At 44.9% G+C, this 24776-nt stretch overlaps 1 protein-coding gene and 1 long non-coding RNA gene across 4 annotated transcripts; one reads left to right on the top strand and one right to left on the bottom strand.

Moving 5' to 3' along the window:
• Positions 1-2459: 2459 nt before the first annotated feature.
• Positions 2460-16561, top strand: LOC141101308 (uncharacterized). Its single transcript, XR_012234932.1, has 2 exons — positions 2460-3731; positions 15695-16561. It is a non-coding gene; the product is annotated as an uncharacterized lncRNA (long non-coding RNA).
• A 567-nt stretch (positions 16562-17128) lies between these two features.
• Positions 17129-24174, bottom strand: TRIB1 (tribbles pseudokinase 1). 3 transcript variants are annotated; one of them, XM_073590319.1, is made up of 3 exons: positions 23533-24174; positions 21175-21467; positions 17129-19254 (listed from the first exon to the last, which is right to left on the bottom strand). In XM_073590319.1, exons 1-3 carry the CDS (start codon positions 23833-23835, stop codon positions 18786-18788), a joined length of 1065 nt encoding a protein of 354 aa, XP_073446420.1. In that variant the 5' UTR covers positions 23836-24174; the 3' UTR covers positions 17129-18785. The 3 variants fall into 3 exon arrangements, with proteins under 3 accessions (XP_073446420.1, XP_073446419.1, XP_073446421.1); XM_073590318.1 differs by having other exon boundaries at positions 23509-24170; XM_073590320.1 differs by lacking the exon at positions 23533-24174 and adding an exon at positions 21583-23471.
• Positions 24175-24776: the final 602 nt, after the last annotated feature.

The raw sequence follows: 24776 nt of genomic DNA, 5'->3' as shown, positions 1-24776 counted from the left end.
TTACGATCAGGAACTCCTATCCACTTCCATTAATTCCTGAACTACTTGAAAGGGTGCGACACTCTAAAATCTTCACGAAATTAGATCTCCGTGGAGCATACAATCTAGTACGGATCCGCCCCAGTGACGAGTGGAAAACAGCCTTCCGGTCACGCTATGGGCATTTTGAGTACCTCGTCATGTCTTTTGGTCTCCGTAATGCGCCGGCTACATTTCAACAATTGGTGAATGACATTTTCAGAGACATACTCGATATTTTTGTTGTTGTTTATTTGGATGACATTTTGATCTTTTCCAGCAACATCGAGGAGCATCAGCAGCACGAGAGAGTAGTCTTGGATCGTCTACGGCAGAATCACTTGTATATCAAGTTGGAGAAATGCGAATTTCACAAGACGGAAATCCAATTCTTGGGGTATGTTATCTCTCCTCAGGGTCTCAGCATGGATGCCAGTAAAACTCAAGCCATTCAGGAGTGGCCAATTCCCAAGTCTGTGAAAGAAGTACAACGATTTATTGGATTCGCCAATTTTTACAGACGATTCATTAAAAAATTTTCGGAGATCGTCATACCCATCACCCAATTGACCCGGAAGAAGATACCATTTGTCTGGTCACCGCAAGCGCAGACAGCATTTTCCAAGTTAAAAGCTAAATTCACATCAGCACCGATCCTCGTACACCCGGATCCGGATCGAGCTTTCATAATGGAAGTAGACGCTTCCGACTGTGCGATAGGGGCCATACTCTCGCAAAGAACAGGTGAGAAAGATCTTTTACACCCTTGTGCCTTTCTTTCCCAGAAATTGTCGCCCGCAGAGAGAAATTACGATGTCGGGAATAAAGAGCTATTGGCCATTATAACCGCATTCAAGGAATGGAGGCATCTACTACAGGGAGCATCTCACCAGATTGTTGTATTTACGGATCATCGGAACCTCGAATTCATGAGATCGGCAAGGTGTCTAAAACCTAGACAGGCCCGATGGACTTTATTTCTTAATCAGTTTGACTTCATTGTTTCCTACAGGCCAGGCTCTCATAATGGGAAGGCCGATGCACTATCTAGGATTCACTCAGGAAACGTAACTCCAGCATTACCTCCGAGGACTATACTCTCAGAAAGAAACTTCATAGGAGTGTTACACAATCAAGATCTATTAACAGGTATTAAGGAAGCCTACGCTGGAGACCCACTACTGATCCGACCCCCCCCCAATCAGGTAAACCTAACCTTGAAAAACAGACTTTGGTTTCAGGGGCAACGCCTGTATATTCCGGAAACGGTCAGACTAAGTGTACTAAAATTAATGCATGACTCAAAGATCGCCGGTCATAGAGGAGTCCAGAAGACTCAGGAATTCTTGTCTCGCTTCTTTTGGTGGCCGACCTACCGGAGAGACGTTCAGCATTACGTCTCGTCATGTGAGGTATGTGCAAGATCAAAGGTTCCCCGCTCCTCACCTACGGGACTGTTACAACCCCTCCCTATTCCATCTCGCCCTTGGGGGTCTGTTTCAATGAATTTCATTGTAGAATTGCCTACTTCTAAGGGGAAAAACACTATCCTAGTAGTGGTCGACCGTTTGACCAAGGCTGCCCATTTCATTCCCTGTATCGGTCTTCCGACAGCCAAACAGACAGCGGACCTCATCGTACAAAATGTTTTTCGGCTACATGGAGTTCCTGACGAACTGATATCAGATCGAGGGGTCCAATTTACCTCAAAATTTTGGTGAAGCTTCTGTGCCGCCCTGGACATCAAGGTAAATCTATCATCTGCTTTTCATCCACAGTCTAACGGACAAACGGAACGGACTAATCAAACCTTGGAGCAGTATTTACGTTGCTACGTATGCCACTTGCAAGATGATTGGGTAAACTTACTCCCGATGGCCGAATTTACATATAACAACTCGCAGAGTGCCTCCACCAAGCAGTCTCCTTTCTTCGCCAATAAGGGGTATCATCCCAGCATCCTCCCTCGACTCCCGATAGATACGTCTGTACCCGCAGCAGCTGACCGAATTACGTGTTTACAACAGAATTTAGAGTCTTTGAAACAAACGCTGGCTACAGCTCAAGAGAGATACAAGAGAGCTGCAGACAGGTTCCGTAAACCAGCACCAACATACAAGGTAGGAGACATGGTCTAGCTTTCGACAAGAAATTTGAAATTAAGGATTCCGACATCTAAGTTGGGACAGAAATATGTTGGCCCATACAAAATCGACAACATAGTGAGTCCTGTAGCCTGCCGTCTTAAGTTGCCTACATCTTTAAAAATACACCCTGTTTTTCATGTCTCCTTGCTTAAACCGGTAGTACCGAATCCTTTTCCTGGACGTACACCTGTTCCACCTGGTCCGGTTCTCATTGACGGGCAAGAAGAATTTATCGTGGAAGGGATCATCGACTCTCGGATCCATAGGGGGAAACTTCAGTACTTTGTGAAATGGCAGGGTTACCCATCGGAGGAGAATTCCTGGGAACCTCAGGAGAACATTCGAGCTCCCCGTCTGATCCAACGGTTCCACAGCCGATACCCCAATAAACCTGATCTAAGGTCGTCCGGAGGACATCCTTGAAGGAGGGAATAGTGTGAGGCTCTGAGCCATGTTTCTGTTCTGTTTGACTTTGCCCTTACTTTTGCCCTTATCAAAGATGGAGTAAGTAGCTTCACAAGGGGCCATCTTGTTCCTGTTTGACTTTGCCCATACTTTTGCCCTTATCAAAGATGGAGTAAGTAGCTTCACAAGGGGCCATCTTGTTCCTGTTTGACTCTTCCTGTTTCCTGCCTGCTGTGTACAAAAGGGACTCAGCACATTATACCTGTGCTTGTGTATCTGGATCTTCACCTGCTGCCAAGCTTGGAGAACTCGCATTGTGCCTGCTTCTTCTATACCTCGGGATTCCCCGTTTGTTACTTACCTGCCGTCCTGCCTGACCGCCTCTCCTGTCCGGATCTGCTCTGCTTCATTCATCTCTGCGGCCTGCTCTCCGCTTGAAGCCTGGTCCAGGCTCAGGACTTTAGGACTGTGTGCTCCCGGACCTCAGACTCTCGCCAGTTGGTTCGTACAGACTCTACCTGTTGCCAGAACTTATATCTGCTTACCGTGTAATACTGAAGCCTGCTTCCTACAATACCCCTGAACTATCTTTGCATAGTACTGTGACCTGTTGCTACAATACAATACTGAACCTTTGAACATATACTGTGTCTGTCTTCTCTGACCCATGCTACCGAGTTCCATAGAACCTATAGTACCAATTTGACACCAGGATAGTGGAAATTATTACAGGAAAGGGCCCAGGATTGGGACATTATTACTGCAAGGGGCCCAGAATGAGAGACATTACTGCAAGGAGTTGAAAAATAGGGGGTGCTCACTGTGATAGGTGTTCTGGAAAAATATTATCAAACTCCGGCACACTAAAGAGTTCCAAAGATGTACACTGATTTTCGCAATAGTCTGCAAAATAAAAAGAGGATCAAGTTCTCAAGGGATACGGACGATTATAAGTATATCGATGGCGCACTACCGGCTACTTCAGGAGCCAAAGATCATCGCGAACGGACTACAATTCTTTTTCTACAAGCTCGGATAGTGACTTTGGAGCTCCACGCACATCTTTTTTAGAAACACGTCGGACCCGCTCACACTGAAGAAGACGCGGAGGGTGTAGACAGCGTCACAACAGACCGACAGAGGATGACGACAAGATCTCAGGTAGGAGTGCCTCTACCAATATCCTTTACAACATCTCATCTCAAATCCGCTCTCCCACGGAAATGACTCTATTACAAAAAGACCTAACCTTTCGCCCGGTGCCACATTTTGACACTTTTCAAGTTGATCAAGAACTGCATCGCTTTTACAGAAGCTTGAGACTTAAGGCTCATTTTGCCAATAAATCATCAGAGGTCGTTTCTGATCAACCATTGGTACAAACTTGTTTTTCTTTGAAATCTTTAGGTCTACGAATCCCTAGTACATTCCAACCCCCTCGCTCACATCACTCTGTGGAGACTTACATTGAATTAGTTCAAAGAGATGTAAAAACCATTTTGGAATCCATAGGGAAGGGCTTTTTTAAGGTCAAGAAAAATTTATCAAATGAAGAATATAGATCATTATTAACTTTGAAAGCAAGTAAAGATTTAATTATAAAACCTGCGAACAAGGGGGGTTCAATAGAAGTCCTAGACCGGACATATTATATGGATGAAATTTGCTCACAACTGGGGGACACCAGTAGATATATGCCCATATCCAGTAATCCCACTTTTGAAATCGCCAAACAGATTAAACAACTGGTTTCACATTATCAGCAACTAGGAACCATTGACCAGAAACTGGGGGAATTTTTGATAAATTTACACTCGGTTATCCCTGTCTTTTATACTCTGCCGAAAATCCATAAGGATTTGCGGAGACCCCCTGGCAGACCTATAGTTGCTTCTACAAGTTCTATTCTGTCCCCCTTAGCAATAACATTGGAAAAGATCTTGTCCCCATTGGTCCCTCACATGAAATCCTATTTGAAGGACACTACACATTTTTTACATGTGCTTAAGGACATGGGTGATCTCCCCCCAGGTTGCCTGTTGGTGACCATGGACGTTAACAGCCTTTATACTAATATTGGGCGTCAAGAGGGTTTAGAATCAGTGATTAAATTTCTCACAACATTCACTAATTTTTCAGATGGTCAATTACATTTTTGTAAAGATTTGCTTGAGTTAATTCTTACTAAGAATTTCTTTTTGTTCGAGGACCAATACTATATGCAAAGGAGGGGCACAGCGATGGGGTCCAATGCGGCACCCCATACGCTAATATATTTATGGATTTTTTTGAGACATCTTTTGTGTATTCTCATTCATTATTCATATCTAATGTAATATTCTGGAGACGTTTCATCAACGATGTATTTTTGATTTGGACATATAATGTTGAAACCCTGCTCCTCTTCCATAAGGACCTGAATTCCTGTTTGCCCGGCATCACATTTTCTATTTCACATAGTGACCATTCTATCACTTTTTTTAGATACACTGGTCATAATTCAGACTGAGGGTACTATAGAAACTGACTTATATGTCAAACCTACCGGTTAGAACAGTCTTCTTTTCTACTCAAGCAATCATCCTCCACACAACAAAAGTGCATTACCTAAATCCCAACACGATAGAATTAATAGGATTGTGTCTAATCAAGTAACCCGTCACCTTAGACATAAGGAGATGGATATGAAATTCTGAGACAGAGGTTATCCAACCGGAATTCTGGAATGAAAAGAGGGTGAACCTGTATCATTGGAACGTCCGGTTCCGAGAATTGCTTTCGTAAATGTATTTCACCCCTTTAAATAAAGTATCCATCAACATATACTGAAACATTGGAACATTTTACAGAATTCTTATCCTAATATTCCAGAATTCAGCACAAGACCTATTATCGGTAATAAAAGATTTCCTAACATAAGGAATCATCTTGTTAGCGCAGATGTTGGCCCCTCTAATACAGGACTTAAACAAAGGGTTTTTAGTACACTACGCAATGGAACTTTCCCGTGTCTAGGGTGTTTGCAATGTTCTAACATCTCTAAAGGCGAATCATGTACACACCCACGCTCGCGACATAGATTTCCAATTAAAGGACACTTTACTTGTGAATCTACATTTGTGGTGTATCTTATTAAATGTCCATGTGGTCTCAGTTATGTTGGGGAAACGACCCAACATATCCGAGACTGCATTTCCCAGCATAAATCAACCATCACTCGGCCTTTTCCGACAGCATTCGGCCGTTCGGTTGACTCCACGCATGCGCACTTTGTCCCACGACCTGCAGCCAGTAACCAGGATCATAGAATCATAGAATCGTAGAGTTGGAAGGGACCTCCTGGGCCATCTGGTCCAACCCCCTGTTCAAAGCAGGATTCGCTAAATTATCCCAGTCAGATGTCTGTCCAGCCTCTGTTTGAAGACTTCCATTGAAGGAGAACTCTCCACTTCTCGTGGCAGCTTGTTCCTCTTCACAGCGGTAATTATGTGCACATATAAGACACATGTGGTCCGTCGCACGGCACCTTATCACGGACTCAGTCACTCTGGACATCCTTATTTCCTAAGGTAAACGTTTCTTTTCTGCTTAGGGGTTCTGTTTATCCCTATATATGGTGCTATACCAGCACCTTCCCTATTGGCACTGGCGTTTTTTTACCCAGGGGCAACCCTATGGCACATTGGCACTAATAATATGTATATTTAGTGTTCTGTGAGTGGCTGTGTGCGCAAATCCTCTACATATTATATTCACTATTATGTTTCTTTTTGTTTATACATGTCACCTGATATTCTCATACAACATTTTATTATTCCCTCCTTTTTTTCTTTTTCTTTAAATAATGACCCAATACCAATTGCATGGACCCAACTATGATTAGTAACATACTTAATGTATGCTTTCTATGCGGTCAATATGTACTTTATGTATGGAGAATTCTTCTCTTGTATAATTTGACATCAGTAGTTAAGTGAACTCCTGTCTATAATGGATGTGATACTCTCATTTTTTGTGTCTCTTGATTTTCTTATTTTTTTTCTGTTTTTTTATTTTTTTAATTTTTCTGATCTTTTATAATGTATGAGATGTAACCTGTCTCTCTGGTTAGGGGACTTATTTTATAATCAGTTTATTTTCTGTCATTGCAGATACAGGTATCTCTTGATAAAGGCTTGATTAAGAGGAAACGTTGATATATATACCTGTTGGATATATATATATACCTGCTGGATATATATATACCTGTTGTACTTGCATTATTTGATTACACCGAGTAAAACTTCATCATAATAAATTGCATCTTTGTAACTCTTTAGTGTGCTAGAGTTTTTGTTAATATTACTGCAAGGAGCCCAGAATAGGGAAAATTATTATCGGAAGGGGCCCAGGATGGGGACATTATTACCAGAAGGGGCCAAGGATAGGGACATTATTACCGGAAGGGGCCCAGGATGGAGAGCATTATTACCAGAAGGGGCCCAGGATAGGGACATTATTACGGGAAGGGGCCCAGGATGGGGACATTATTACCAGAAGGGGCCCAGGATGGGGGACATTATTACTGGAAGGGGCCCAGGATGGGGGACATTATTACTGGAAGGGGCCCAGGATAGGGACATTATTACCAGAAGGGGCCCAGGATGGGGGACATTATTACTGGAAGGGGCCCAGGATGGGGGACATTATTACTGGAAGGGGCCCAGGATGAGGGACATTATTACCGGAAGGGGCCCAGGATGGAGAGCATTATTACCGGAAGGGGCCCAGGATGGAGAGCATTATTACTGGAAGGGGCCCAGGATGGGGGACATTATTACCGGAAGGGGCCCAGGATGGGGGACATTATTACCGGAAGGGGCCCAGGATGGAGAGCATTATTACCGGAAGGGGCCCAGGATGGAGAGCATTATTACCGGAAGGGGCCCAGGATGGAGGACATTATTACCGGAAGGGGCCCATGATGGAGGACATTATTACCGGAAGGGGCCCAGGATGGAGGGCATTATTACCGGAAGGGGCCCAGGATGGAGGGCATTATTACCAGAAGGGTCCCAAAATAGGGAAAATTATTATCGGAAGGGGCCCAGGATGGGGAACATTATTACCGGAAGGGTCCCAGGATGGGGGACATTATTACCGGAAAGGGCCAGGATGGGGGACATTATTACTGCAAGAAGCCCAGAATGGGGAAAATTTTTACAGGAAGGGGACCAGTATGGAGTACTTTAGTACAAGATGGGAACATTATCACATTACGGTGGGGATATGTATGTCTTTATATGATTTAGAACACTACAAGGGCCAATACATCGGACTAACATGCAGGTCCAAATTTTGCCCCCGGGTCCATTGGACTCTAGTTACACCACTGTCCATGATATGCATGCGGCATGTACAGCACAGGACGTGCCGGAGGCCTATGAATCAGTGAGAGGGGGACTGGGCTGAGAGGAAAAGGTTAGGCAAACTAAGACTGATTATTTTAATTCATATTAATATTTTATCAATTTTTTAACCCTTACCCCGCCAGCCCTGGAAAAAAATGTTGGCGAAGAGGGCAGCATTACAATTTCCTGGGGAAACAGCTGTAAAAGATAGGTAGTATAGGTGCACCCCTGGGGCAATGTGCCTTATATAACCCACGTCTATGTGTATCCCCGCTTTCATGTATGGCCGCATGTCCACCATGTGAGGCAAGGTCACGTCTTTTCTATTTCCAGCATTTCCCCGCACTGAGATCATCGCTCCCCACAAGGAATGTCCTGAGGGGCAGTAACCTGTGTGTGCGAGGACGCTCGTCTTAGTTCATTACTCATTCCTCCATGTAATTGACACCTGTTGTGATTCACCTTGCAGCCATATTGGGTATGAGGAACGAGCACCGCTCACTACCAGAAATTCAGGCCTTTTATAGATTTCAGGAATTAGTGAGGAGACCCCACCAAAAGCTACGACAGCGGGCGTCACACTAGGTACACGTCCGGCCGGTGTGACAGGTGGCAGGGCCCACGGCCCTTCAAGTGGATGTCAGCACAGCTGTGTTTACCGATGGGAGTATTTATAGGACACAGTCGGATGCCGCCATATTTCAGCCCGCGGTCCTATAAATTAAAGGACTTGTCAGGGACACAGCCTTGTCTGCAGGCGGATGTTTCTTCTCACCTGTTTGCAGTTTACAGTGCTATATTTTCAGATGTAGCAGAGTCGGTCTTGCCATGTACTATATTTAATGCAATGGGTGTAAGTTACGAGTGCACTATGACAGCTCTGAGTCACAGAGGCGCGTAACATCCACCGAATCTGTGCGTCTGTGTCCTTTCACAGGAACGGAGCGTAACGCTTTACCCTTGATGCACAATGTGGTCTCGTTACGGGAGTATTCATAGAAAACTGGATGTTATTTTAGGAAATAAATGGTTTATTATGGGAGTATATGCAGTATTATGTGGGCACAGTATGGTGGTAATATGAAGATGCAGAGCGGCAGTATTATGTGGGACGTATATGGCACCATGATGTGGGCACAGTATGGCGGTAATATGAAGATGCAGAGCGGCAGTATTATGTGGGACGTATATGGCACCGTGATGTGGGCACAGTATGGCGGTAATATGAAGATGCAGAGGGGCAGTATTGTGTGGGCTGTATATGGCACCATGATGTGGGCACAGTATGGCGGTAATATGAAGATGCAGAGCGGCAGTATTTTGTGGACCGTATATGGCACCGTGATGTGGGCACAGTATGGTGGTAATATGAAGATGCAGAGGGGCAGTATTGTGTGGCCCATATATGGCACCATGATGTGGGCACAGTATGGCGGTAATATGAAGATGCAGAGCGGCAGTATTATGTGGACCGTATATGGCACCGTGATGTGGGCACAGTATGGCGGTAATATGAAGATGCAGAGCGGCAGTATTATGTGGACCGTATATGGCACCGTGATGTGGGCACAGTATGGTGGTAATATGAAGATGCAGAGCGGCAGTAATGTGTGGGCCGTATATGGCACCATGATGTGGGCACAGTATGGTGGTAATATGAAGATGCAGAGCGGCAGTATTATGTGGACCGTATATGGCACCGTGATGTGGGCACAGTATGGTGGTAATATGAAGATGCAGAGCGGCAGTAATGTGTGGGCCGTATATGGCACCGTGATGTGGGCACAATATGGTGGTAATATGAAGATGCAGAGCGGCAGTATTATGTGGGACGTATATGGCACCATGATGTGGGCACAGTATGGTGGTAATATGAAGATGCAGAGCGGCAGTAATGTGTGGGCCGTATATGGCACCATGATGTGGGCACAGTATGGCGGTAATATGAAGATGCAGAGCGGCAGTATTATGTGGACCGTATATGGCACCGTGATGTGGGCACAGTATGGTGGTAATACGAAGACGCAGAGCGGCAGTATTGTGTGGGCTGTATGTAGTACCGTGATGTGGGCACAGTATGGTGGTAATACGAAGACGCAGAGCGGCAGTATTGTGTGGGCTGTATATAGTACCGTTATGTGGGCACAGTATGGTGGTAATGTAAAGATGCAGAATGGCAGTATTGTGTGGGCTGTATATGGCACCATGATGTGGGCACAGTATGGCGGTAATATGAAGATGCAGAGCGGCAGTATTTTGTGGACCGTATATGGCACCGTGATGTGGGCACAGTATGGTGGTAATATGAAGATGCAGAGGGGCAGTATTGTGTGGCCCATATATGGCACCATGATGTGGGCACAGTATGGCGGTAATATGAAGATGCAGAGCGGCAGTATTATGTGGACCGTATATGGCACCGTGATGTGGGCACAGTATGGCGGTAATATGAAGATGCAGAGCGGCAGTATTATGTGGACCGTATATGGCACCGTGATGTGGGCACAGTATGGTGGTAATATGAAGATGCAGAGCGGCAGTAATGTGTGGGCCGTATATGGCACCATGATGTGGGCACAGTATGGTGGTAATATGAAGATGCAGAGCGGCAGTATTATGTGGACCGTATATGGCACCGTGATGTGGGCACAGTATGGTGGTAATATGAAGATGCAGAGCGGCAGTAATGTGTGGGCCGTATATGGCACCGTGATGTGGGCACAGTATGGTGGTAATATGAAGATGCAGAGCGGCAGTATTATGTGGGACGTATATGGCACCATGATGTGGGCACAGTATGGTGGTAATATGAAGATGCAGAGCGGCAGTAATGTGTGGGCCGTATATGGCACCATGATGTGGGCACAGTATGGCGGTAATATGAAGATGCAGAGCGGCAGTATTATGTGGACCGTATATGGCACCGTGATGTGGGCACAGTATGGTGGTAATACGAAGACGCAGAGCGGCAGTATTGTGTGGGCTGTATGTAGTACCGTGATGTGGGCACAGTATGGTGGTAATACGAAGACGCAGAGCGGCAGTATTGTGTGGGCTGTATATAGTACCGTTATGTGGGCACAGTATGGTGGTAATGTAAAGATGCAGAATGGCAGTATTGTGTGGGCTGTACGTAGTACCGTTATGTGGGCACAGTATGGTACAAGCAGCGCTGGCTTCTCCCCCTCTTTTTTCTTGATATTGGTTTTGTGGCTGACCACCACTGTAGCCGTGCGCGCTGGGTCATATACGCTATTCTTTCTGTTTTCTTAGTGATTGATCTAGGCTGCTGTTCACATTAACAGCGTCCCTGCCCTAGGCTTTATTTGATTACGCACCTGTATCTGGGCCTGGATCGTCCTTTATCTGTGGTGCTGGTCAGGCAGTGTGGAGGTTGGACCTGAAATGTCTGCATGGACCTGGCTAACCTTTATCTGCGCTTGTCCTCTCTGGTGCCATAGGAGCGATTCTGAAATGCTTGAGGTACAGTGTGCATGTAATGAGGTCTTGCTTTTATACATTTAGGAGGCCGCAATGGCACAGCGAACATAAAAAACGTAGAGTAGGACTCCCCATACGAGACTGCCTTGACGTGGCGGGGTAGCTCAAACAATTGATCAATTTTTTGCTAAATGTCTCATTTTTGAATACAGATAGAAACCAATGTGTGTTTTCACACTTTATGTATTACGTTCTGACCACAAGCAGCGCTGGCTTCTCCCCCTCTTTTTTCTTGTTATGTGGGCACAGTATGGTGGTAATATGAAGATGCAGAGCCGCAATATTGTGTCGGCACAGTATGGTGGTAATATGTAGAAGTAGGGTGGCAGTATTTTGTGGGCCATATATGGCTCCGTGATGTGGACATAGTATAGTGGAAGTATAAAGACGCAGAGCGGCAGTATTATTGTGTGGGCCGAATATGTGACCATGATGTGAGCACAGTATTGTGGGAATATGAAGACAGAGTGACAGTATTGTGTGAGCCAAACATGGCACCATGATGTGGGCACTGTATGGTGGTAACATAAAGACACAGCGTGGCAGTATAGTGTGGGCTGTATATGGCACCATGATGTGGGCATAGTATGGTAGAGGTGTTTGAATACAGCAAGATTGTAATATGGTGATATTATGTTTGCACTGAATCGCTGTATTATTGATGTTCGGCATATGTATCTGTGCGTTACAGAGGGAATTGTGCGCTTCTTCACCAGCATAAGTACTGATCTATCCACCAGTCTTCCTATTTGTTATCTTACCATCTGTTACTGATCTATTAATAATCTTTATTTTTTAATAATAATCTTTATTTTTATATAGCGTTAACATATTCCACAGCGCTTTACAGACATTATCATCACTGTCCCCGATGGGGCTCACAATCTAAATTCCCTATCAGTATGTCTTTGGAATATGGGAGGAAACTGGAGAACCCGGAGGAAATCCACGGAAACACGGGGAGAACATACAAACTCCTTGCAGATGTTGTCTGTCTATCTATCTATCTATCTATCTATCTATCTACTTATGTAAATATCTATTATTTATCTTTCCTTCACTATATCTATCTGACTGTTTATCTAAATATTATCTATCTTTCTAGGTCTCTATTATTGACCTGTGATCTCTCCATGTAGCTGTCATCTGTTTGTCATCCATCCACCATTTATCTATTATCTGTACAATCTCTCTTTAGAGATCAGTCATTTGTTAGGTGATTGCTCAGCTCGCTGTGTTCGCTTTCAGCCGCAGAAGCGGATGTGACATTATTGATCCCACTCATCTCTGGTGTCGCAGGCCGCGGAGCCTCATGTGTCATCTGATGATCACAGCCGGTGGGCGACAGCGGGAATTACATTACAATCACTCTGTCTCCTTCTAATCATCTGTAGCTGCACATGTCCAATACTGAAATCCCAGACTGAGTGTGCATCCCCCCAGAGGACACTGAGCCGTATCACACCACACAGGCTTAGATACACAGCTCAGCAGACAGTATCACACATTATAGGCTTAGATACACAGCTCAGCAGTCAGTATCACACATTATAGGCTTAGATACACGGCTCAGCAGACAGTATCACACATTATAGGCTTAGATACACAGCTCAGCAGTCAGTATCACACATTATAGGCTTAGATACACAGCTCAGCAGACAGTATCACACATTATAGGCTTAGATACACAGCTCAGCAGATAGTATCACACAGGAAAGGATTAGATACACGGCTCAGCAGACAGTATCACACATTATTGGCTTAGATGTAGCAGCCAAGCAAACAGCATTATATATGTTAGGATAAAATACAATGGTTCAGCTGATAGTACCACACATGATATGCTTAGATACTCTGGTTTAGCAAACAGTATTATGATAGACTTAGATGCTCTGGTTCAGCGGACAGTATCACACATAATTTGCTTAGATACAGCATCTCAGCAAACAGTATTATAAATAATAGAATTAGATATAACAGCTCAGCAGGACAGCATCATTCATAATAGACTTAGATACACTGTCTCAGCTGACAGTATCACATATGGTAGATTTGGAAGAAGGTGGAGGTGTTGCTCACGGTTCCCTCTGAAGACACATGCATTGCTACATGTGATGTCCATTCCACCTGGAGAACATTGAAGGCTGTCGTCGCTGTCGCACGGTCCAAGTCATGACTAGAGCAGTGGCTCATGTCCACATACCAGGCAGGCCACTATGGTATTAGAGGGTGGACAGCCTGCAGAACCGGCACAAGGAGAAGGAGGCCCAGAAAGAAGAGATGAATCATCTCCGAGTTCCCCAGAGGAGGAATCATAGAATCGTAGAGTTGGAAGGGACCTCCTGGGCCATCTGGTCCAACCCCCTGCTCAAAGCAGGATTCGCTAAATCATCCCAGTCAGATGTCTGTCCAGTCTCTGTTTGAAGACTTCCATTGAAGGAGGACTCACCACTTCTCGTGGCAGCCTGTTCCACTCATTGATCACCCTCACTGTCAAAAAGTTTTTTCTAATATCTAATCTGTGTCTCCTCCCATTCAGTTTCATCCCATTGCTTCTAGTCTTTCCTTGTGTAAATGAGAATAAAGTTGATCCTTCTACAATGTGACAGCCCTTTAGATATTTGTAGACAGCTATTAAGTCTCCTCTCAGTCTTCTCTTTTGCAAACTAAACATTCCCAAATCCTGCAACCTTTCCTCATAAGACAGGGTTTGCAGACCGGTCACCATTCTGGTCTCTCTTTTCTGAACTTGCTCCAGTTTGTTGATGTCTTTTTTAAAATGTGGTGCCCAAAACTGGACACAGTATTCCAGATGAGGTCTGACCAAAGAGGAGTAGAGGGAAATAATGACTTCACGTGATCTAGACTGTATGCTTCTGTTAATACATCCTAGAATTGCATTTGCCTTTTTTGCTGCTGCATCACACTGTTGACTCATATTCAGTCTGTGATCTATTACTATACCGAAGTCTTTTTCACATGTGCTGTCACTTAGCCCTATTCCTCCCATTCTGTATATGCTTTTTTCATTTTTATTGCCCAGATGTAGTACTTTGCATTTTTCCCTGTTAAAAACCATTCTGTTAGCTGCTGCCCACTTCTCCAGTTTATTTATATCTTTTTGAATCCTCTCTCTCTTCTCTAGTATTAGCTATCCCTCCTAGCTTTGTGTCATCAGCAAATTTAATCAGTTTACCGTCAATTCCTTCATCTAAATCGTTGATAAAGATGTTGAACAATACAGGGCCCAGGACAGAACCCTGTGGTACCCCACTTGAGACATTCTTCCAACTGGATGTGCAGCCATTTACGACCACTCTTTGGGTCCGATCACTAAGCCAGTTATGAATCCACCTAACAGTTGCCTTGTCCATTCCATACTTAGTCATTTTTTCAATAAGGATTGTATGAGATACTTTGTCAAATGCTTTGCTGAAGTCAAGATATACTATATCTACAGTATTTCCTTGATCCACCCAATCAGTGATTCCGTCATAGAAGGAAATTAAGTTAGTCTGACATGACTTATTAGTTACAAACCCATGCTGACTCTGTTTAATCACTTCATTCTTATCAGGTACTGACATACATGTTGTTTAATAATTTGTTCAAAGATCTTTCCTGGTATAGAAGTCAGACTCACCGGCCTATAGTTGCCTGGGTCCACCTTCTTCCCCTTTTTGAAGATAGGAACAACATTTGCTCTTCTCCAGTCTTCTGGGACATCTCCTGTTCTCCAAGAATTTTCAAAGATTATGGAGAGGGGTTCAAAAATTTCTTCTGCTATCTCCTTCAGTACTCTGGGGTGTAATTCATCTGGACCTGGAGATTTGAATTCATTTAGGTTAGCTAAGTGTTTCCTCACTATCTTTCTGTTTATAGATATCCAGTTATATAACTGTTATCCAGATATAACAGTTGATGTTACATTTCCTTTCTGAGAGAAAACAGATGCAAAATAGGAATTTAAAAGTTCGGCCTTCTCAACATCCTATCTTACCATTTCATCTTTTTCATCCTGTAAAAATCCTATAGCATCTTTGACTTTTCTTTTACTTTTGCCATATCCCCAAAATCCTTTATTATTGCTTTTGACATCTCTTGCAAGCATCAATTCATTGTCAGCTTTAGTAATCTGATTTGTGCCCTGCAGGTTCTGCAGACAGCATTATATTCTTCTTTAGATATGCCTCCCTCTTTCCATTTTATAAACATTTTTTTCTTCCTTTTTAGCATGTGCTTAAGTTCTGTGTTCATCCATCCTGGATGAACACAGGAAGAAGGAAGAGGGAAGGAACAGGAAGAAGGAACCTTAAAGGACAAACGAATAATGTCTAAAGGAGTCGGATGCTGGAAAGGTTTATGTAGTTCCAGTTGCATGCCAAATTTGAGGTTTCAGAGATCCCAATCCCAGGGGATCCGGGACTCTAAGAATGGACTGTCTTTACCCCAGGGATGGCTGGACTGTTTTTTCTTTGTTTTTGATGCACTCGTTGCACTTTTCCCTGCTGGATTGAAATGCGTTGAAGCAGAGCCCAATCCAGGATGAACATTGCCTCTGAAGGGCTGTGCCCCTGTCCTAAGGACTGATGACGGGATGATGGACTGGTGCTGGGTTAAAGGACTTGGTTTGTTGCTGTTTTGGGGTCCTTACTGAAAAGGACCAGGTCCACATTGTTCTATGAGAGGAAGAGTATCCAGTATTGTTTAATAACTGCTGTGTCATGTTGAGACTGTTTGATGTCATTCAGGTTCGGCATGCCCGAGGATGGCCATTATTAAATGAGAGCGAAATGTAAGAGGGTGGAGGTGTTGCCTATGTTTCCCCTTGAAAAGACGTGTATTGCTACAATATATCTGAGCAGCGAGCAGAGCTGCATGAAGTGGGTGTCCAAGTGGGAGGAGACCGAGGGTACGGATAGCGTGATCCAGGGTAGAGTTGAGGAAAAGTGATAGGAGGAGTGAGTGATTCTTAGGAGAACGAATGTGTATGAAGATGTTCTATGGGTTAAAAGAAACATCCATGAAGATTTGCACCCGCTGTCCACTGTCCATACTCTTCCTTACGTTATTGTTCAGTAAAAGACCGTTTATTTTTGAGTGGTGGTCTCCCTCACTGAATGACATAACATCTGGTCCTGGTGAGCCAAAGTAATGTGTAATGTGGGCTGCAAGGGCATAACACCCCTACAGCTAAAGTCCACACACTCAGCCAGGACCCCATTTTCCTGTAGCGTGACAGGGCTTAGAACACGAGTACCTCACCCATGGTTACCAGCCCGTGCCATGTTACAGATATACAGACTCGACTGAGTTTCACTCATGATATACTTAGGCTAGGTTCACATTTGTGGCTGGGCGAGCTGCGGATGTCCTCCGTGAAGCTCCGCCCACAGCCGCGCCTCCTCCGGTCAGCGCCGCCTACTTCTGCGTGCGACCTGTGTACCCTATCTTTTGCATTGGGTACGCAGGTCGTGCCGCAGTATGCGGATGCATCCGCATACGTCGGTTTGATGATGTGACAAAAAAAAACAAATTCCAACATTATGCGTTTGACGCGGGTCGCCGCATCGTGAAAACGAGTTGTAATTCGACAGGAGAACTGGTCATTTGTTAATAAGTACCTTTGTGATAAGATGCCTATAAAGTCACGAGCAAGACGACAAATTTTAAAAAAAGAAATATTTATTACAACAAACTTTACAAATGTTCCCGCCATGGGGAATTTTTTTCACGTATTTACACAACATAATAGTGTTTTTTTTCAATTCTGTTTTAAGCAAACGCTTACTGTCACTATGTACAGGCTCATCCATATACAGCGTATCACAGATACGAAAGAAACAACCGCGAGGCAGTTAGTGCAAAAAGGGCCAAGGTCACCCCCATAGGTCACTCACGATTAAAGAAAGAAAAAAAAAAAAAGACTTAGGTTTTTCTTTTTTGACTGATGCTTTTTTTTGCCAACAGTTATTCACATTTCAATTGTTGATTATTTTTGGGATTATTTTCTTTTTTTTTTACTTCTTAATTTACAATTCAAATTAAAAAAAGAGAGAAAAAAAAAGGTTTTTTTTGTTTTTTTTAACTTCTCTGCCATCGTGACAGGTTGTCGAGCACCATCTTATAACAGGACTCTGGGGAAAGGATGTAACATATAGCAAACCATTAAGGGTTGGGCCAGAGAATGCAGTGGTGGTGCGGCTGCAGTACGGTCGAAACTCCGTTCACCCAGGGTGGGCCAATGGCCGCACGATTGTAAAACAAAGTCAGGCAAGTTTTGGCTGCATCATCTGGCCCTACTCTAAGCGGGTGATATCAGTTACATCACATGATGTAGCAGAGCTGAGTTTATTATCGTGGCTTATAGTGATAACATGTGGCTGCCCATAGTTGGTAACGCCGCTCAGCTATCTCCCAAGAACGACGCAGACCTAAAAAGCAGGAGGACAAATTCAGCTCTGTGATGCAGCCCTAAAAAGAAGGACGACAATTTCAGCTCTGTATTTAGTGAAAAAAGCGTCCACTTCGGGTCTATTAAAAAAATAATTAGTCACCATGAACCTATTTACAAAAGAATCTAACTTATAACTGAAGTTGTGAAATGCATGGCGCCGAGGCCAAAAATAATGAGGTATATGTGTCATCATCGTCACCATTTCTTCACTCTGCTAAAACACTTGTAGCACTCTACAAAAATTTTATGACCATAATGTATGAATTAGATTTTTGTTTTTTTTTCAACAAAAACATTCAGTTCTCTTCACGGCCCTTTTTTTCTGATATAATAGAGGAGAATAAAATCACATAGAACCCAAAAAGAGACCAATATTTCCCACACTACACTTCACTGGCCAAAACAATATTTATATTAAAAAAAAAAATAATAATAATAATTACAAAAAAAATCTTGAAGTGATTGGCACCAGCTCAAAAAATTTAAAGATCACTCGAATCTTTTGAAACACGACGTAGCAGTAAAGCCCACCATATAGGGTCAACCACCTACACCTTGATAGGAAGCCTCTTCTCAACCTGTACCATTATACCGATCACCAATTTATGGCTGCCTTCATTGAGTAGGTCATGGGTCCATTGTTAAATTTCCCAAAAACCATAATGAGGGTTCATAATTTTTCTTCTAACAATACCCAACAACAACAAGAAGCACCAACCTCCCCCCAAGACAAAAGCTCTTGTAATAGGATAATTGTTGGCAAAGACCAGAAGGGCATTTATCTAAGGGGTAAAATACAAGATGGTTGTCCAATTTTAAAGTTTATAAGAAGTCTTTACAAAGAGGCAACCGTGGTCCATGAGAAAGCTAGCAGAAGAATGACTCCAGGTCATCATAGTTCGGAGGGATATCCGGGACTAGTTGGTCAGCGTTACTCGATTCCTGGTCCGCGTAACTGGGTTGCGTTGCAGCCTCAAACCAGGGATGCAATAATATCTCATCTGCAGTCAGTCTTTCTGAAGGTTCTTTCCTCAAAAGGCTTCGTATAAGGCACCTGGCTTTTGGAGATACATGATCCGGGATACAGAACTGTCCACGTCGAATTTTTGAAAAGAGGGAACTCGGATCTGAGTCATGGAAAGGATAGCGTCCCACCAGGAGAGTGAAGAGCATGACTCCCAAGCTCCAAACATCGGCAGATCTCCCGGAATAAGTCCCCGTGGTGTTCAGAATCTCCGGACTCACATAAGCGGGGCAGCCATGCTTGTCTGACAAAGCGTCATCTTTTCCTTTCATGATATGGGCGTCCTCCAAGCTTTCCAGTCTGAGTTGAGTCCTAGAAAACAAACAAAAGTAAGAATTTAAAAAATGGTTCGAAAAAATGGGTTGAACATTTAGAAATTAACAAGAACTCATGCCGCATAACTCCCACCCCAGTGAGAAGTCGCTCAGTGGTGGCCACTTTAACTTTTTGCTTTGGCGGATAGAAGAAGTGCCAATGCCTCAGTTTCCTGTGGAGTGGGAATGTCCTCAGATAGTGTCATGTTGCTTACATAACACCTTCTTCTCAGATGGCAGTGGTTGTCATCGAGATGTAGACTACCGTGGCCAAAAATTCAGGCAACGCAAGATAAAAGGGCATCGGTTAATCGAGGCTGACGTATTTTGAAGTTCTATAAAAGACGAGTGAGATGAGAGGCTCACGGAGGGGAAAAGTGGATTTTTTTTCACCTTGTGAAGTGTTCCTCATTCTGTCCTTACCGTGAACTTGTGTAATGCAAAGAGAGGACGGAAAACATGACTCAAGAGCGGCGGCAGTCTGGCAGCAAGTGATGGGTATCATACCAAAAGCCCTGCACCTGTACTAGTCAGATACATAAATTCCTACCGCAAAACGCTGCTGAACCCACTCACCACCACAGAAAACCCCTACAGTTTTTTAACTTTCTGACCGAAAAGTTTGTGTAATGTGGCCAGTGCTGTCCCACCCTCAGGCTCACTCTCCATAGCACAAAAATAAAAAGGGACATTTAAAAATACATCTGGCAAAACTGACTTCTGAAATCACCACCATGACCACAAATTTGACACCCCCCGCCCTCCCCTCCGCTCACTCTTGGCATAGATCTTCTCTAACTTCAGTTTACATACCAGTGACATGACGTGGGCAAATATCCCGAGTGGAACACCATGAACACAATGTATTCCTGACGCGGCAGGATTTCTAAACGTTTTGGCCGAGAATATAATACCTTCCGACATAAATCGATAATTTCATTCACCCATAAAAGACGGTTTTGAATAAGATAAGAATGGGCATCGGGCCAGTGTGGAAAACTAATGTATCAACAGGTATCAGACATGCCCTTTTGAAAGTTGGGATTTCGTTCGTTCCCATCGTTGTCCCCACTTTAACAATCTGATGTGGCAGGCAGAATGTGTAATTTCTGCACCAACCAAGTAAAATCATGCAGAACCTGTGCCCCTGCTGATAATAATGCAAAATGACAAACTCAGCTCTGCTCCATCTAATCCACTCTATGCCATATTTCGTTTTTAGTCTCACTTCCCCAGCCATGACTAAATGCAGTAAAAACAAAACTTCACTCGCCCCCTCTATCAGGTCATCGCCTCCGCAAGCTGCCAATGTTCCATTAAATGAAAGAGTTTGGCCTGCGCTGCTCTGGAGGGGAATCTGAATAAGGCTGTCAAATGATACCGACTTGGCAGGGCTGAGTTTGTAATATGGTCATACAGGAAAGATGTATATCTTTGTACCGTGTTAGCCAGTAGATAGAAAAATATTCAGGATTGAGAGTCCTCAGTAGTTGATACCTTTTAATGGCTAACTGAAAAGATGGTAATACATTGCAAGCTCATAGTCACTGACGTACAGTGCCATTTTGTAGCGAAACCTCCGGCATAATCTAAGCACGGATTGAGAAAACAGACAAACACAGCTCTGCTATTTCAGCATCTGTTCGTTTTCCGGCGCCTGTTTTGCTATGAGCAATACGAGTGTAAACAGACAGAGCAAACACGCTGATGGAAATACTAATATTTGGGAGCAATATGGAAGGAGGGGGAGGAATGGCAGATTAAGGACCATTGCACAACACCGCTGCACCTGTCCTTCACATTAAGGAAAGAGGCACCTCGTGACTTGCGCCTCCATGAGGACGGCACAGTATTTGTCTATTCCTTAGGAACCAGTCATCTCAGCCAGAAATGAGGCACTTTTTACCACCCGTCTCACCTTTCTTTGTCGGAGAAGACGAACTTCCTCAGCTTGAGGTCTCCTAAGACGATAGAAGATCGATGGCAGTGGGAAACAGCGCTGATGATCTGCTTAAATAACTTGGCCGCCTCCTCTTCGCCCAGCCGCTTGCAGCTTCGCACGTAGGAGTGCATGTCCCCAAACTCCTTCTCGAAGAATACATAGGCCTTGCTCTCTCCGTGGATGATCTCTACAATTCCGGTGATGTTCCGGTGCCAGGGCAGGTGGATGTATGGTTGGATTTTTTTCTGGTAGTGCTTTAAGGGGAAAACCTGCAAAAATGGGGAAAAAGATGAAATTTAATACTGTAGTTCCAGGCAAAGTGCACATCATCAATAATCCTAATCTATAGAGGCAAGAAGCTCCAGTGAAAAACAGCAAATGGACCTTTTGTTTTCTGATAACCTGTCATCATTTTACAGGGATGAATGAGGCTTTTCAATGAACGGTGGCCCCCTTCCTTCTGGCAGGTGCACAGGTTGCCCATTTGGCATGCACAACGATCCAATATTTGCATATTGTGAGTGCAACCAAAAATAAAATCCAAACATTATCTCAGTATCTAAAGAGCTAAAGAGGCTCCAGGACAAATGCAGCTCTCCATATATTCCCGTGTCACTCAGCTCCACGCAGGATTATGGTTACCGGAGGGGATCAGCATTGACGTAAACTTGTCGAGTCCAATTAAAAATCTGCAAAATGAGACGTTGGCTGAAGAATGTGATTGTGTCATTGTATGAAAGCGGGGCAGATATCACATGGGAAAGGCAATTATTAACCACCTGGTGCACAGAGAAAATTCTGCAGGGGCCACCATGGTCTAGTATGAGGTGGAGTTTCATGAAATGCAAGATGAGACCCTTCGCCTTAAGACTGGAGTCACACATGCAGTTTTTGGAGCCAGAATTGTTTTTTTTTCTTCCAGAAGCAACATCTTCTGGCTTTGTCTCAAAAACTGCTTGTGTTTCCAGCCCAAAAATTATGACGATGCAATGTGACCACTGCCGTAGCGCGGAGAAGACTCTCCGAGGAAGGGCAGATGAGGTGACAGCACTGCGCACATAGCCAACACTCAAACTAGGCCAACCTAACAAAGGGCACAAGCAGGCAGTGGCAGCTAGGGGGTAGTAATTCTACAGTCAAAGGTGATAGTCTACATCTCAAGAATTTGGAAAAGGAAGCAATCCATTCAGAAGTCCAAGCACTCATTCTTACAGGAAGGTCTCCTGTGCCCCTGGAGGGGCAATCACTTAGCCAAACTGATTGTTCTGGGAAAATGCAGGAAGCGGAAAAGACGGTTCCCCAGAGACACAGCATGGAATTAGAAACTGTGCACCCCTGAGGCAGCGCAGGAAGCAGAGAGGTGGCCCCCAGAGACCATCAGGATGAGGAACACACTAGACATTGAGGTTTGTTGTCTACTTCAGACAATGAAATAACTAGAGTCTGAGAGTCATGAATTCATTTCTCGCTTGGGGGTCTATTGGGACGACCCAACATCCAGACCACCTAAGGAAGTCCAACCCAGTCCACTACAGAAAAAAAAACTTAGGGTTCCAGCAATGTGAGGTCACCTTAGTTTGGGCAGACCTGGGAGTCAGAGAGTGACGTTAAATCACCGATTCGATAAGGTGTCCAGCAGGTAGGAATGAGGTTCGCAAGAGCCAATGTAAATGTCTATATATTGGAAGCTCCTTTCCGTTTTGGCTTCCTTAGGAATACTGCAGACAATACAATGAGGACACACCGCGTTCTCAAGCTTCCCGTGAAGCTAAAGACACCAGGCTGAGGTCACCCCACAGCTTGCATCCCCCACAAGACTCTGCAGACCGCAAACCAAAAATAAGCTTATGTAGGCTCACAAAACCACTAAAATATTCAGGTCACCTCAGTCCTTTGGACACTCAGAAATGATCACTTTTGCTTTAAGGTTCCCAAAGCTTCAGGGCACCCCTTACAGAAACTGAGTTATGTCACCTTGACACTATGGAGGTCCTGGAGCCTTCAGATTCAGCAGCCCTCAAGGTGTCCAAGAATTTGGGTCTGCCATTGACTGTACGAGGCAGCTTAGACCTTACGGCGTCACCTTGGTACTACAGACAGAATTGAGGCTCCTGCAAAACACCAGGTCACCCTATGCCTTGGGTCTACCCCTTCTAGCTCTCAGTGTTCCCAAGATTTTGGGGTTATTGACTGTACAAGGCACAATGAGCTCAGCTAAAATCTTGGGGTTCCCATGATGAGACAGCAGCCAATGAGGACATTGAGGGCACCCCTGGTATCCAACTCCTGGTCCATAGCTGCTGGGCTCACCTTACACTGCAGCCCCTGGCTCACCTTACACTGCAGCTCCTCTCCCGTGTGCAGGTTGAGGGCTCTGGACACGTTGTCCCGGTCTCCAGCCGGTAGCAGCAGGTAGCTCCCTATGCAGGTAGGTCCTTGGTGCTGGGGGGAGGCGCTGTGCAGCGCGGGGGGCTGCGGGGAGCCCGGGGAGGGCAGCAGTCCGCTGTCGGGGGGAGACTCGCTGAGCCGGGCGCATTTGGCCGGTGGCTCGTCGCTCTCCAGCCTCTTGGAGTGGGCTCTGCAGGTGACCGGACGGGGGGCTCCCAGCCGGCTCTGCCGCTGCACGTTGGCAATCATGAGTGATGCAAAGGGGGAGAACAAAGGGTCCTAAGCAGAAGAAGGAGTAGGAATCATCCAGCAAGTGTCCGAGCAGGGTCCGAGCCAAGGGCAGGAGCAGGAGCAGCAGGAGCAGAGGGCGCACACCGGGCACCCAGGGCGCAATCCAGGCTCCGCGGGGAGATGCAGCCGGGCCGAGCTCCTGACTACATCTGCAGCCACCAGGACCCGTCCAGCTGAATGCACCCTCCTCCCGGGTGAGTGACACCCTGACACACCGCGTGCGCCCTCCTCCCGGGTGACTCACCCCCTCTGACACACAGTGTGTGTAGTGTGAGGAGACCCTCCTCCTCCTCCTCCTCCAGGGCTTGTGCAACACATTCATAATCACATCACAGTCATGGAAAGAGGAGGAGGCTGAGGCTGCTGCTGCTGCAGGGGAGGCCGGGCTCACTGCTCTGCTTGCATCATTCCTCTTGGCTTCTCTCTCAGTTGCCTTCATTTTCATCATGCAGCCCCTGACTGATCGCCCACCAGAGGGAATGCACGCTACTGGGGACTGATAATGCACACAGGTGTAGCAGAGCTGTGCCAAATGACCAACTCAGCTCTGCCTCTGCTCAGGATGGTGCATTCAAAGTAATCAGAAGAGAGAATGTCACATAATAATAACTCACAGATGCAGCAGAGCGGAAGACCCTGCAACAAGTATAACTTTTACATGGGACTGCAGGTTTTACAGACTGGCTATATAGATGATCAATCAGCCTTTTAGGAGTTAAATAAAGTCAGCTCTGCTACATCTGTAGTCTTGAGCAAGTTACACTATGCAGGATGTAGTTCCACATTGTGTCCACCAGGGGGCAGAGATGTGCCAGAGGAATGAATGGCAGGTGACATTGGAGCCCTGTAATGTTATGTAGCTGCTGAGCTGGAGCCAAGCTTTATTTATTTTGAAAGTG

Source organism: Dendrobates tinctorius, unplaced genomic scaffold (genome assembly GCF_039654945.1).
Source record: "Dendrobates tinctorius isolate UK_male_01 unplaced genomic scaffold, ASM3965494v1 ptg000116l, whole genome shotgun sequence".
Classification (NCBI taxonomy): domain Eukaryota; kingdom Metazoa; phylum Chordata; class Amphibia; order Anura; family Dendrobatidae; genus Dendrobates; species Dendrobates tinctorius.
The sequence above is the reverse complement of the archived record's forward strand: the minus strand, read 5'-3'. Positions and strand labels throughout refer to the sequence as shown.

What these genes read in the sequence shown, in the direction of transcription:
- TRIB1 (XM_073590318.1), bottom strand. Translation starts at nt 23,835, where the DNA reads ATGATTGCCAACGTGCAGCGGCAGAGCCGGCTGGGAGCCCCCCGTCCG. An exon ending in GCCAGGGGCTGCAGTGTAAG is followed by an intron (nt 21,468 to 23,508) that starts GTGAGCCCAGCA and finishes CCATTTTTGCAG; the next exon opens with GTTTTCCCCTTAAAGCACTA. An exon ending in GTCTTCTCCGACAAAGAAAG is followed by an intron (nt 19,255 to 21,174) that starts GTGAGACGGGTG and finishes TTTGTTTTCTAG; the next exon opens with GACTCAACTCAGACTGGAAA.